The sequence below is a fragment of the Benincasa hispida genome, chromosome 8, assembly GCF_027475165.1.
Source record: "Benincasa hispida cultivar pf3 chromosome 8, pf3_genome.v1.1, whole genome shotgun sequence".
NCBI classification, from domain to species: domain Eukaryota; kingdom Viridiplantae; phylum Streptophyta; class Magnoliopsida; order Cucurbitales; family Cucurbitaceae; genus Benincasa; species Benincasa hispida.
The window spans coordinates 53,025,852-53,037,508 of record NC_143485.1 but is presented as its reverse complement, the minus strand read 5'-3'; the positions used below and the strand labels follow the sequence as shown (position 1 = coordinate 53,037,508).

Genomic DNA, 11,657 nt, shown 5'->3' with positions numbered 1-11,657 from the left:
TTCATGTTCTCCCATTAAAGATGACTAACAGGGAAAAACGGCTGATCCTCGAGGAAGGTGACATCCATGGAGACATATTACTTATGAGATGACAGGTGATAGCACTTATATCCACGTTGATGGAGTGGATATCCAACAAATACACACTTCTGAGCACAAGGAGTAAATTTTGTGCGGTTTGGACCATAGGAGTGAACAAAGGCAACATAACCAAAAACCTGAAGAGGAACATTGGAGATTAACCGAGTGGTTAGGAAAGACTCTTTAAACAGTTCTAAAGGAATATGAAGACGAAGAATACGAGAGGGCATCCGATTAATGAGATGGGTAGCAGTGAGAACTGCATCCCCTCACAGGTATGACGAAAGAGTGGCAGATAACATAAGAGACCGGGCTACTTCAACCAGATGACAATTTTTTCACTCAGCAACTCCATTTTGTTGCGGAGTGTACGCACATGAGCTCTGGTGGACAATACCCTTAGAAACAAGAAAATCCTTGAAAGAGGCATTGAAGAATTCTCGCCCATTATCACTTCGTAAAATTCCAATCTTTGTTTTGAACTGAGTTTCGGAAGTTGTATAAAATTGTTGGAAAATAGATGATACTTAAGATTTGTCAGTGAGGAGAAAGACCCATGTAAGATGGGTGTGATCGTCTATAAATGTGACAAACCACTGTTTTCCAGTGGAAGTAGTAACCGGCAAGGGGCCCCATACATCACTATGAATAAGGGAAAAAGGACTCAAGGGTTTGTAAGGTTGGTATTGAAAAGAAACACGACTTTGCTTGGCACGAATACACACATCACAATTTAAAGAAGAAGTATTAACATTGCGAAATAAATGCGGAAACAAATACTTCATATATTGAAAATTCGGATGTCCTAAACAGAAATGCCACAACATAAAGTCATTTTCACAAACAGAAAAATTTAACGACATAAACCCAGTTTGATGATCATCTCTAGAGGAAGCTTCTTTAGAAAGGAAGTAGAGTCCCCTATTGTGCCGGGCAGTGCCAATCGTCATCCCCGATTTCAGATCCTGAAACAAAACGGAATCCTGAGAGAAAATTGCCTTACACTTCAAATCCTTTGTAATTTTGCTGATAGATAACAGATTATAAGTGATTTTAGACACATGTAAAGTATCACACAAAATTAAACCGTCAAATGGGGAGATATGGTCTTTCCCCGCAATAGGGGCAAAAGACCCATATGCAATGTGAATACGCTCATTTCCAGCACTTGGGTTATATGACATAAACAATTCTGAAGAACTCGTAAGATGATCTGTGGCCCCTGAGTCCAAAATCCATGGTTTTTTTACTATTTATACTAATAAGACCAAATGAAGGGAAATTACCTGACTGTGCAATAGCACTCACCCCAACCGTACTTAAGTTGTTCTTACTATCAACGGAAGACTGTTTCTAAGTATGTTCATCTGCTGAGTCACTTACCAGGGCATGACCAGTCATGAGATTGTCGTCACCTGCTGTTTGAAGGTTTCCCGTTCAATTTCCAACACTGGTCCTTTGTGTGCCAGGGCTTCTTACAATGTTCACACACAGGTGGGTTTTTTTTTTTTTTTTTTTTTTTTTTTTTTTTTTTATCACCATTAGCATTGGATGACTTTGCGACGAAGGCGGTTGCATCAGTTGTAGGAATAGGATTATTCATGATGCACGACTGATCCTCTTCCAGCCGTATTTCAGAGTAGACTTCTCTAAGTGAAAGAGTCAGGCGCTGGCCCAATATTCGACTACGGATACCATCAAATTAGGATTTAATCTAGCCAAGAACATGTAAACACGGTTTGCCTCTTTAATTTTCAAGTATTGGGCCCCACTTGTGCACAGTTCTTGACAATCTCTCGACACAGGTCTATCTCTTGCCACAACATCGATAGTTTGTTAAAATAAGAAGTAACATCCATGGATCTTTGTTTGCATTCATGGACCTTTTTGTGGAGCGTATATAGTCGAGAGGCATTTTGTCTTTTTGAGTATAAATCTTGTGCTGCCTCCCAAATATCCTTGGCGGTTGCAACATATAGTAGTGGTCTTCCTATTTGAGGTTCCATACTATTCACCAAAACAGAACGTTACAGCGAGTCTTCTCCTTTCCAGATTTGTTCTTGTGGATCGCCTGGAGCTGGCTTTGGAATTTTCCCTGTCAAGTACCCAAACTTGTGACACCTTTCCAAGGTCATTCAGATTTATTGGGACCAGGAGAAATAATTCTGGTCATTAACTTTTCTCCGACAAGAAATCCATCGAATCAGATAAATAAGAAACATTTGGCAAAACAGGGAACGAGTTTACTGGATTCTCTGAATAAACTGGTTGAACTAGATGGGGATATGCACTAAACATCGTATCCAAATCTGAAATTTGTTGTTGCAGATAAGCCAACCGTTGTCTCACATCGTCTGGGTAATGGGTCAAACTAAAAGCGGCTGGAAACGGGGCCGCCACTGTCAGCTGGAAGGAGGTCGCCGGCTAGAAGGAGGTCGCCGACATATGTGAAGACCCCAGCCGGTTGGACTGCTCGAGATGGTCGCCGGCTCGTCGTTGGTCGAACATACCTAGGGCAGAAAATGAGCGGACCGGATCTGCAAAAGTTGTGTTCGGCGCCACTCCTTGCAAAACGGACGGACCTGTCATGGAAGAGTAGGTCGGCGCGAAACCCACTAGAGCGGAAGTCTGCGAAGGTCTAGAGGGCTGCGACGGCGTGGATCTGTCTGACCTTCGAGGGTTTGCCTGGGTTCAGCACGGAATAACCCGATTGCGACCGGATGTGTGCGATCTGTCTGTCCTTCACGGGTTCGGCTGGGTTATGCGTGGAGGAGCTCGATCGACGCTTCTGTTTGGTGTGGCGGCTCTCACTAACAGGGACTCTCCGTCAACTGTAACTGGACGGCAGAAAGTAACTCCGGTAGGGCTGCTTGAAACACTCCTTCATAGCCGCTCGAATAGTAGTTTTCATGTCAAAACTCGAAGATTCATTAGCAGAAGACGACTGTAGTTGGTTCTCTTCCATAACGGCTAGGGTTTCGTCCCTAAGCTCTGATACCATGTTAAAAATAAAAGTAGGGAAGAGAATAACAATACAGTTATATGGAAACTCTAGTACAGGGAGAAAAATCACAATATAGAGACTTTTTCTTATTCTTTTTAATATGATACACCGAATACATAGGGACACATTGTATAAATAGATAGTAGAAAACCCTAGGGGTTTACACAATTACATTAACGCTTCTAGGTTAATAACCCTATTTTCAACAGTAAAATTAGAAGGAAAAAAAAAAAAAAGAAATTAATTCATTCACTTCAAATGACAATTATAGTAATTTAGGAAAGCAACATGACAGCCAAATATGGTGATAATTGACTAAAGTTTGATTTCCTTCATTTGTAAAAAGCGAAGAAGAAGAAGGGACACGACAGCCTATATGCAAACCGTACAGAAAAGGATAAACTTTGGAAACCAGTAAGGGCTAATTATTAGTCAAAAGAACGATAACGAAATCCAGACAAACTTGTGGAGAATGATGCAAGGGGGAAGAAGATCTTTTGCTACTATTTCAAAACTTGCATAAGAAGCTAGTGAAGAATCAAATCGAAATCAAATCAAATCAAACAATTTGGATAAGATAAAATCAAGAAGTGGGGTCCGATTCCTACCCAAAATCATAGCAACCCTTTATCTCCTCTAATCGATCCCGCAAACATTTGGATTACAGCGAAATTCCCATTATCAATCGCTGAAGGACTCGGCAAGATTCTGGGTTGCTGAAGTGGAGATGGAAGGGCAACAAGAACAGTGGCGACAGATTAGGGTTGTGAATATTGAATCAATGGAATCGTGGAATTTCTACTTGACCAAGGCCACTCATCAAGATTCTCTTGTATGTACTCTTTTTGAAGCTCACTTCCTTTGCTGTGAACATCTTTTTTTTTTTTTTTTTTTGGAATAATTTTCGAATGTGTTCTTTGCTCATTTGCGAAAATATTTGATGGAATTATGAATGATTTCTCGTTTTAATCTGCCTTCTTATTTCAAAGCCAATGAACTGAGGGCAGCCCCCATGAAGTTTTTCTACTGGAAAAGTAATTTTATTCTCTTGTTTGTATCGAAATTGAGGAATAGTGCAGATTGGATGAAATGGTTATGAGGTATAATGAAAGATTTGCTCTATTTTGAGGTGAAATTGGTTTACTAGTCGTTCTAATTAACTAAGATGGAAGTTCCAAGTTTTCATTTGTCTATGTGATTTTTTTTCTAGGTTGTTGTGCACTTCACTGCTTCTTGGTGTATGCCTTCGGTTGCCATGAATCCATTCTTTGAAGAACTGGCATTTAACTACCCAGATGTTCTGTTTCTCTCTGTCGATGTTGATGAGGTTAAGGTAACAAGTCATGTTTGGGAGTGATTTTTAAAGGATTAAAATGATTAAATCACTCCATAACATGCTTTTAATTGGTCAAAATCAATTTTGATGGTATGAAAATCATATTTGATTGATTGAATGTATGTTTCTTCAAAATCACTCAAACATGCCCAAATGTCCAAAATTATGATAAATATGTCATTACTAGGAACTTATCTGCTTTTCAGACTCCATGCTTTCAAATTTCTTTTCTAAGTAATGCAAACAAGTCATTGTATCTTAAGATTATTTGGTTTAATAACTAACCATATAGGTGGTCATTTGTTGTTGGTTTGATTCTACAATTCAAATGATTATAAGGTGAAGCCAACAGAGTTTAGAAAGAGGAAGTCAGTGGAGAAAAAACGAGTGAAAAATAGAGAAATCTACTCATTTATTGCAGGTGAAGGTGTTAAACAGAGTATTAGACTATATCAGCAACTTCTTTTCAATGATAATTGATGTCGCTTTTCTTCCTTTTCATTCATAACCTTAGATAGTTAAATGGAAATATAGGAAAAGAGGCTAAGGTGCTGGCTTTGCAAAAAAGGTTTCAGTCGTGCACTTTAGCATGTGCCCGACTCCTGAGTGAAGCTTTATGGAACAAAGCACCTTGCTTGCGTGCTTTTTAAAACACTGGTAGGGCATATGGTTATTAGTTTCCAGTCCCTAGATTCTGATTATGAAATAGCAGCTTTCCAACATAGGCTTTAAGAGATAGACAAGCAAGCAGTTGGGCGTGTCAATCATGCTCATTTCAGTGAACTTCTACTCTGAGTAGCATTGATAATCATCAAAGACCTTCGAAAAAGGAGAATCATGCTATAAAAATAACTGATGGTATGATAATGATATCGATAATTTATGTCTCTGATCAATAGCCAAGAGAGAGTATTAAAACATATCTTCTTTGTGATATCCATTTTCTCATGTTAGGAAGTGGCTGCTAAACTGGAGATAAAGGCAATGCCAACTTTCTTGGTGATGAAAAATGGTACTCAGATTGACAAGCTTGTGGGTGCAAATCCAGAAGAGATAAGGAAAAGGATAGGTGCATATGCTGAGGCTATACATGTTGCATAATGTAATGGTTTTATGGTTGGTTTGGTGATGATGTATATTTGGTGTTGTAATATATGGTTGTGGTTTTGGCATCAGATGGAGACAAGGTGTAGGTCTGGCTCTTGTTTATGTGGTTTCCAGTCTCTCATCATGTAACTTCAAGTTTTTTGTACTGTTTTGCATTCTGTTTAATTACATCTACCATCATGTTATTATTATCCTGAGCTTGTGAAATTTAAGGAAATGGGTTCTGGGTTTTGGTGTCATGTTACTTGGTGCCTTGTTGTATTCTTCATATATCATATCTGGATGGTCAGAGATTTCATTCATGTACTTCTTCCATGGCTGGAAAATCATTGAATGACCAACTCTACCAATTTTAGTGAATTTCAAGTCTCTTTCTTATCTTTTTACCAGAAAATCTTCCACAAAATTCACTGTTAAATGAAGAACTAGGCGCAAGTGAACTTTGATGTTTTTTGTATCTTTATGGTGATCATTTATGAGAAAATTTTCAGTATTCTTGTGGTACCATTCTTATGTGTATACACGAGTTTTGCTTTGTAAATAATTAACTAATGAGGTAGAAGTAGAACTACCAGATTGCCTAATTATTAAAAAAGAATTTAGTACTAAGTTGGTCATAACTTTCAAAATGTCCATAAAACATCTATTTTGGCTTTCTTTGTTGATGTACTTTCAAAATATTTCTTGGTCCTGACGTCAAGTCCTGCATTTTTAGAAACGACTATTTAGGTTGTATTATATTTTTCATTTATAGTTTCACTATTACATTAAGGATGTTTACTACTACGTAATGAAAATTGCTATCATCATAATAGATTTTTTTTTTATTATTCATAATTTACAAAAATTGTTAGCTAGTTTTCTAAGAACGTATTTAAATGACCCCACTTTTCATATTACGATTGGTTGATTACATTTTCTGGGAGTAAACGTGATCTAAAGTTAATATATTTTATGAAATGAAGTTGTAGGTTATGTTAGAATTTTACAAACTAGCATCTTTTTGGAACAAAAAAATTGAAATTAGGAAAAAAACACATTTTATATACACATGGAGAGACAAATTTCAAACCAAATTATTTGATAGATCGATCTAAATCTCCCTCCCTCTAACATTCTCTTCCTTGTATTTTGTCTCTGATGATTGTAACGACAAGGAACCGAATTAAAAAGAAAAACAAATTAGATTGAAAAAGGGAAAAAAAAAACAAAAAAAGATCATTTAATTAAAAAATATATATATATAAATAAAATTCAATTTTTTTATGTGTTGCGAGCCACTAACGCCTATTTCAGTGGGCTACCAACCCACCTTGTTATTATTATTTTTTTTTAAAGAAAATAACTTTTTTTTTATAAAAAAAATTGGTTATTATTATTATTTTCTGTTTATTTACTATTTTTTAATTGTTAGTTTATCGTTAAATTTTGTTTATTTTTTATATTTATCTTTATTTTCTGTTTTATTTATATTTTTGCATTTTAACATGAAAGAATTATCTATTTATCTATATAATTAGCATTTTGATTTGATTTACTTAATTCATTTTAATTATAGTATTGTTTATTGTGTTTTTAGGATTTGCTTATTTTTTATTTTTATGCATATCTATTTTATTATTCTCTTCGTGGGCAACTTAATATATTCTTGACAATAGTTATTTGAATTTTGTTAATATTTTTCTATTCATATTCACTTCCGTAAAAAACTATACGATAATGGATTCTAGAAATATTTGAGAGTCCGATTTTCTAGAATCTTGAGTTGAGAAAATCGATTGTTTGAAAATCCGAGATCGACTTCCGATATATTTAGTTAAACTTCTAATATTCTTGTAAATATTATTGTTTATTTGTTTGTCGCTTTAAATACATGATTAAATTGTGTATTTTGTCCATATAAATTTCCGTATTAAATTGATGTTAACTTGTTTGGTAATATTTCTCTATTCATTTCAAGACTTTTAAGTTTATTTTAAAATCTTTAACATTTAATCGTTTGAGTTTTGTTAAAAAAAATGTCCTAATTTTTTCTTTTAAAATTTTGTTTCAATGATGTTTCTTTAAAATTTTCAATGAAGGATTCTAAAATATTTCGGAGACCGATTTTCTAGATTTTCAAGATGAGAACTCATAATCTTGGGAAATCTGAGATTTTGAATCCAAGATAAAACAAATTTAATTAAAATAATATTTTAAAAAGAAATATTTTATTAAAAAGCTATCCTATGACGAATTTTGAGAAATTGTAATAATTTCTCACATTTTTTAGTGAGGAAGTTTTCCTCAATTTTAACATAGCTCAATTGATGAACTTTTTTTCAACTTATGTCATGGAATCATTATTTCAAAGAATATAAAAAGTATTTAAAAATATTTACACTTTATAACAAAAAGTTCTAAAAGTTCCAAAAATGAAAGCACTTTTGGAACTTTTTACTATAAAGTGTAAATATTTTTAGGATTTTTCTATTTATAAGAATTCACTTTTGAAACATTTTGCTATAAAGTTAAATAATTTTAGAATTTTTCTATATATAAGAATTTCTCTTATTTAAAATATTGGAATAATGGGGGATAAAGTAAGACATTACTTTTTTAAAAAATAAAAAATATTTTCAATTCAAGATTTAAATTTGCCACAGTTTTCTAAATGAGTATTGTGAGGGTGGTAATACCTTTCCTATACACAAATGACGGACCTTTAATATTAATATTGTTGTTTTCAAAACTTATTAGAGAAATATTGTTGTTTTGGGAGTTCGAGGCTAGAGGTTGAATGTTGAGAACTCGACTAATGTGGAGGTCGAACGTTGAGAACTCGACGAACAAAGAAAAAATTGGAAACAATACATAGGCCGAAACTTCAACCTTCGACAAGGGAAATCTCGCGAATCTCGCTTAGGTTGTCGAAGGTTGAAGTTTCGACACAAAACCACCCTCGAGATTGCAGGTTTATTACTTTTCTTTTTCCCTCATAGAGGAAATAAAGTAATGAGATGGTATACTATATGTATCTGTGTACTCGAACTGCTTCTAACAACCTATGCATTTTGTTATCATTTCGAATTAGACAGAGGCTTGTGGGATTGACATGAGGGGGTGGTGATGGTTATATTTCTGGGAGCGAACTCTAGGCGAATATGAAGCACATGGATACAAGTTATGCCTTGGAATGAAAGACAATTCCAAATTAGCTTTGTCTACGAACAAAAAAAGTGTTTGTGATTGTTCCAGAAGAAATGAAAGCTAGTAATCATTAATGGAAAAATAACAACAATAACAGAGAGAGCGATCTTAGGAGAGAGCGAGAGTGAGAGTGAGAGAGCGAGATCTTAGGTGTAACGACCCGACCCCCTAGGACTTAGGTTAGACCGTTACTAAAATAAATACATGCATAGGATTTGAAACGACGCTCAGTAATGTTGAAATAAATGCTAAATAGACAAGAGAAAGTCAAAAGCAATTAATTATATGCAATTTTTAAAACAATAATAGGGTACCCATAATTCGTAAAGACTATTAAAATATAAAAGTAACAATCCTTCATAATAAGTTTCAAACAGTAAAACTAGAAATTAAGGGTAAAATAAGGATTCTAAATTTCATGATGTGGAAGCGTAAAAACTAGTCCCAGTGGCTCAATCATGAATTCCACTGCGCCATCGCCGGTGCATCTCTACTCTTACCTGAAACATCAACATAAGAAAGAATGAGTATGAAATACTCAGTAAGTAACCCCACTACTGGGGTCAGGCTAGACATCTATGTACTCTAGATTCCTATCCCTAGTGGAACATATAAACTGCTCTAGTCCTCAGGGAACACATATATACATGAAAAACTTATTTCTATCCTATTGTAGTTGAGTATGTCCACTACCTCTAGTAAGTCCTGTAGGACCCACAACCTCTGGTGAATCCCGAAGGAAACACAATCTATTACATACGCATGGTTATGCATACACCTCTTTCGTATACACATAAACTCACTTAATGTATACCTCTTTTGTACACATGGTTACGTATACACCTCTTTCGTATACACACAACCCACTGAAGGTGTACCTCTTTCATACACCTAGTTAAGTATACACCTCTTTTGTATACACCTAACCTACTAAGTATGTACCTCTTTTGTACATCTAATTATGTATACACCTCTTTCGTATACACATAATCCACTGAGTATGTACCTCTTTCGTACACCCCAGACCCTCTCTATAAATGTAGGGATGCGTACCTCTTTCGTACACATGGTTAGGCATACGCCTCTTTCGTATACACAAAATCCACTGAGTATGTACCTCTTTCGTACACCCTAGTACCCTTAAGGTATGTATCACTTTCATACACACCAAACATAGTACATCTCTTTCATGTACTAGCGCCCTTGGACGTGCATTACTTTCATGCAGTCACATAGTATGGAAAGGAAAGGAGATTTTATCTAACTTCATATTACATATAACATTCACCTAATCTTAAATCCTCTAAAATCTCCTCATCATCAACCTCATGTTAATTAACCTCAACATACATATTTAATCTAGATTTAAATGAATCAACTGTAGCACATCACTTTCATGCACTAAATCATGTAAACAATGCAGTATTCGGGATTTCGTAATATATCATACAGTCTACACATTCTCATAATAAATTGCATAACTATATAGGTCAACAAATGTCTAATGCTCATTTAGCTTTAAGGCATTCCAATAGGAGTGCTACTTAACTCATAATTTAAGAGTCATGCTCAATCATCATTTAATATAACTCATAAAAATCCAAATTAAGCTCATACGTAATCATATTCCGATATATTACTACATGCTCATATATCCTTCATAAGCAGTCCATTCAACCTCAAAAAAATCAAAATTATTCAAAGAAAATCTGCTAGGATTCTCAATGTTAAATCTACAGTGTATCGCTTGGCACAAAAGCGATTCCAGTAGTAAGATTACTTACCTCAAAATTTGGTCACAAATTTTAGTCCACACAATTAATCTTCTTACAACCTTTGGAAGACTTGAATCAACCGAAAATGTGGCTTAGTTCAAAAGTAGTTCCAAAACTCCCAAGCAAAAGTTCCAATCTAAACAAATTCAATAATAATGGTTAGGTCTTAAATTCCAACAATCTCAAATAACTTCAAATAATCTTAGCCCAAATATGTTCTTTGAATCCAACGACAACCTCACTAACACACAAAGGCTCAACACCAAACCAATCAGCAATGGGGTTACCAAGCCTTGAAACTTACCAAAACCTCACGAAGAAGAAACTTCAACAGCCGTTGGACAGTACACAAATTCTCCTCCCAAACTCCAAATCTAGCATCCAACCATAATGGGTAAATTAAAATCCAAACCAAAATCAAGTGGGTAACCCTAAAATTAACCGATATGCCAAACAACTTACCCAACCACAGAACCAGCAGCAATCGATGGCAGCAGGGGGCTGGGTGGGCTGGGTAGTGCTTTAGATGAAAGAGGTCGTTGGCTCAATCGATGAACGACACAGGCAGGCAGTTAGAGGAGCAAACTGGCGATGGCAGCGGAACGAGTAGGGCGATGCGCGGTGGACCTAGTTCGTGCACGAGGACCGACGCAGTTGAACTGGAAGGAATCGATGGCGGCACACTTCGACTGGCGTCGACGGCGACGGATCGAGCACTAGCGACGGACGTCTGGGCTAGGTGCGGCGGTTGGTCGCACGATCGGCTGGAGGCACGGCGCGAGTGCTAGAGGCGGCGAGATCCGGATCTGAGTAGAGAGGGAGGCGGCGGCGGAAGGAATTTTTGGGTAGTGAGGGAGCGGCTCGCGTGAGGAAGATGGGGATGGATTCTGTCTTTTTATTTAAAATAATAATAATAATAATAACTAAAAAGGAAAAATATAATTATACTTAAATCTTTTCCTTAATCCACTTTATACTATTTATTTCTTTTCCTTTTCAAAAGAAAATTAATTCCTGTCATTAATTTTCAAATTGAATTTCAAAATTCAATAATTTTCACGTCAACACTTAAATTTCCACACTTATACTTCAAATCCAAAATTTCAAAAATGCCCTCCAATAACAAAATTATTGAATTCATATAAAAAGTGAAAATTCGGGGTGT

General features: G+C 35.7%; 1 protein-coding gene and 2 long non-coding RNA genes across 3 annotated transcripts; 2 read left to right on the top strand and 1 right to left on the bottom strand.

Annotated features, from left to right (window-relative positions):
• Positions 1-3,753: 3,753 nt before the first annotated feature.
• CXXS1 (thioredoxin family protein CXXS1) lies at positions 3,754-5,767 on the top strand. The gene is made up of 3 exons (XM_039039388.2): positions 3,754-3,917; positions 4,296-4,418; positions 5,376-5,767. The coding sequence occupies exons 1-3, from the start codon at positions 3,813-3,815 to the stop codon at positions 5,520-5,522; spliced, it is 375 nt and encodes a 124-aa protein (XP_038895316.1). The 5' UTR covers positions 3,754-3,812; the 3' UTR covers positions 5,523-5,767.
• On the top strand, positions 4,702-5,141 carry LOC150034671 (uncharacterized). The gene is made up of 2 exons (XR_016531366.1): positions 4,702-4,842; positions 4,956-5,141. It is a non-coding gene; the product is annotated as an uncharacterized LOC150034671 (long non-coding RNA).
• A 3,205-nt stretch (positions 5,768-8,972) lies between the features above and the next one.
• Positions 8,973-11,419, bottom strand: LOC150034670 (uncharacterized). Its single transcript, XR_016531526.1, has 4 exons — positions 10,955-11,419; positions 10,797-10,866; positions 10,502-10,628; positions 8,973-9,217 (listed from the first exon to the last, which is right to left on the bottom strand). It is a non-coding gene; the product is annotated as an uncharacterized LOC150034670 (long non-coding RNA).
• Between the last annotated feature and the right edge of the window lie 238 nt (positions 11,420-11,657).

What these genes read in the sequence shown, in the direction of transcription:
- CXXS1 (XM_039039388.2), top strand. Translation starts at nt 3,813, where the DNA reads ATGGAAGGGCAACAAGAACAGTGGCGACAGATTAGGGTTGTGAATATT. An exon ending in CCACTCATCAAGATTCTCTT is followed by an intron (nt 3,918 to 4,295) that starts GTATGTACTCTT and finishes TTTTTTTTCTAG; the next exon opens with GTTGTTGTGCACTTCACTGC. An exon ending in TCGATGTTGATGAGGTTAAG is followed by an intron (nt 4,419 to 5,375) that starts GTAACAAGTCAT and finishes TTCTCATGTTAG; the next exon opens with GAAGTGGCTGCTAAACTGGA.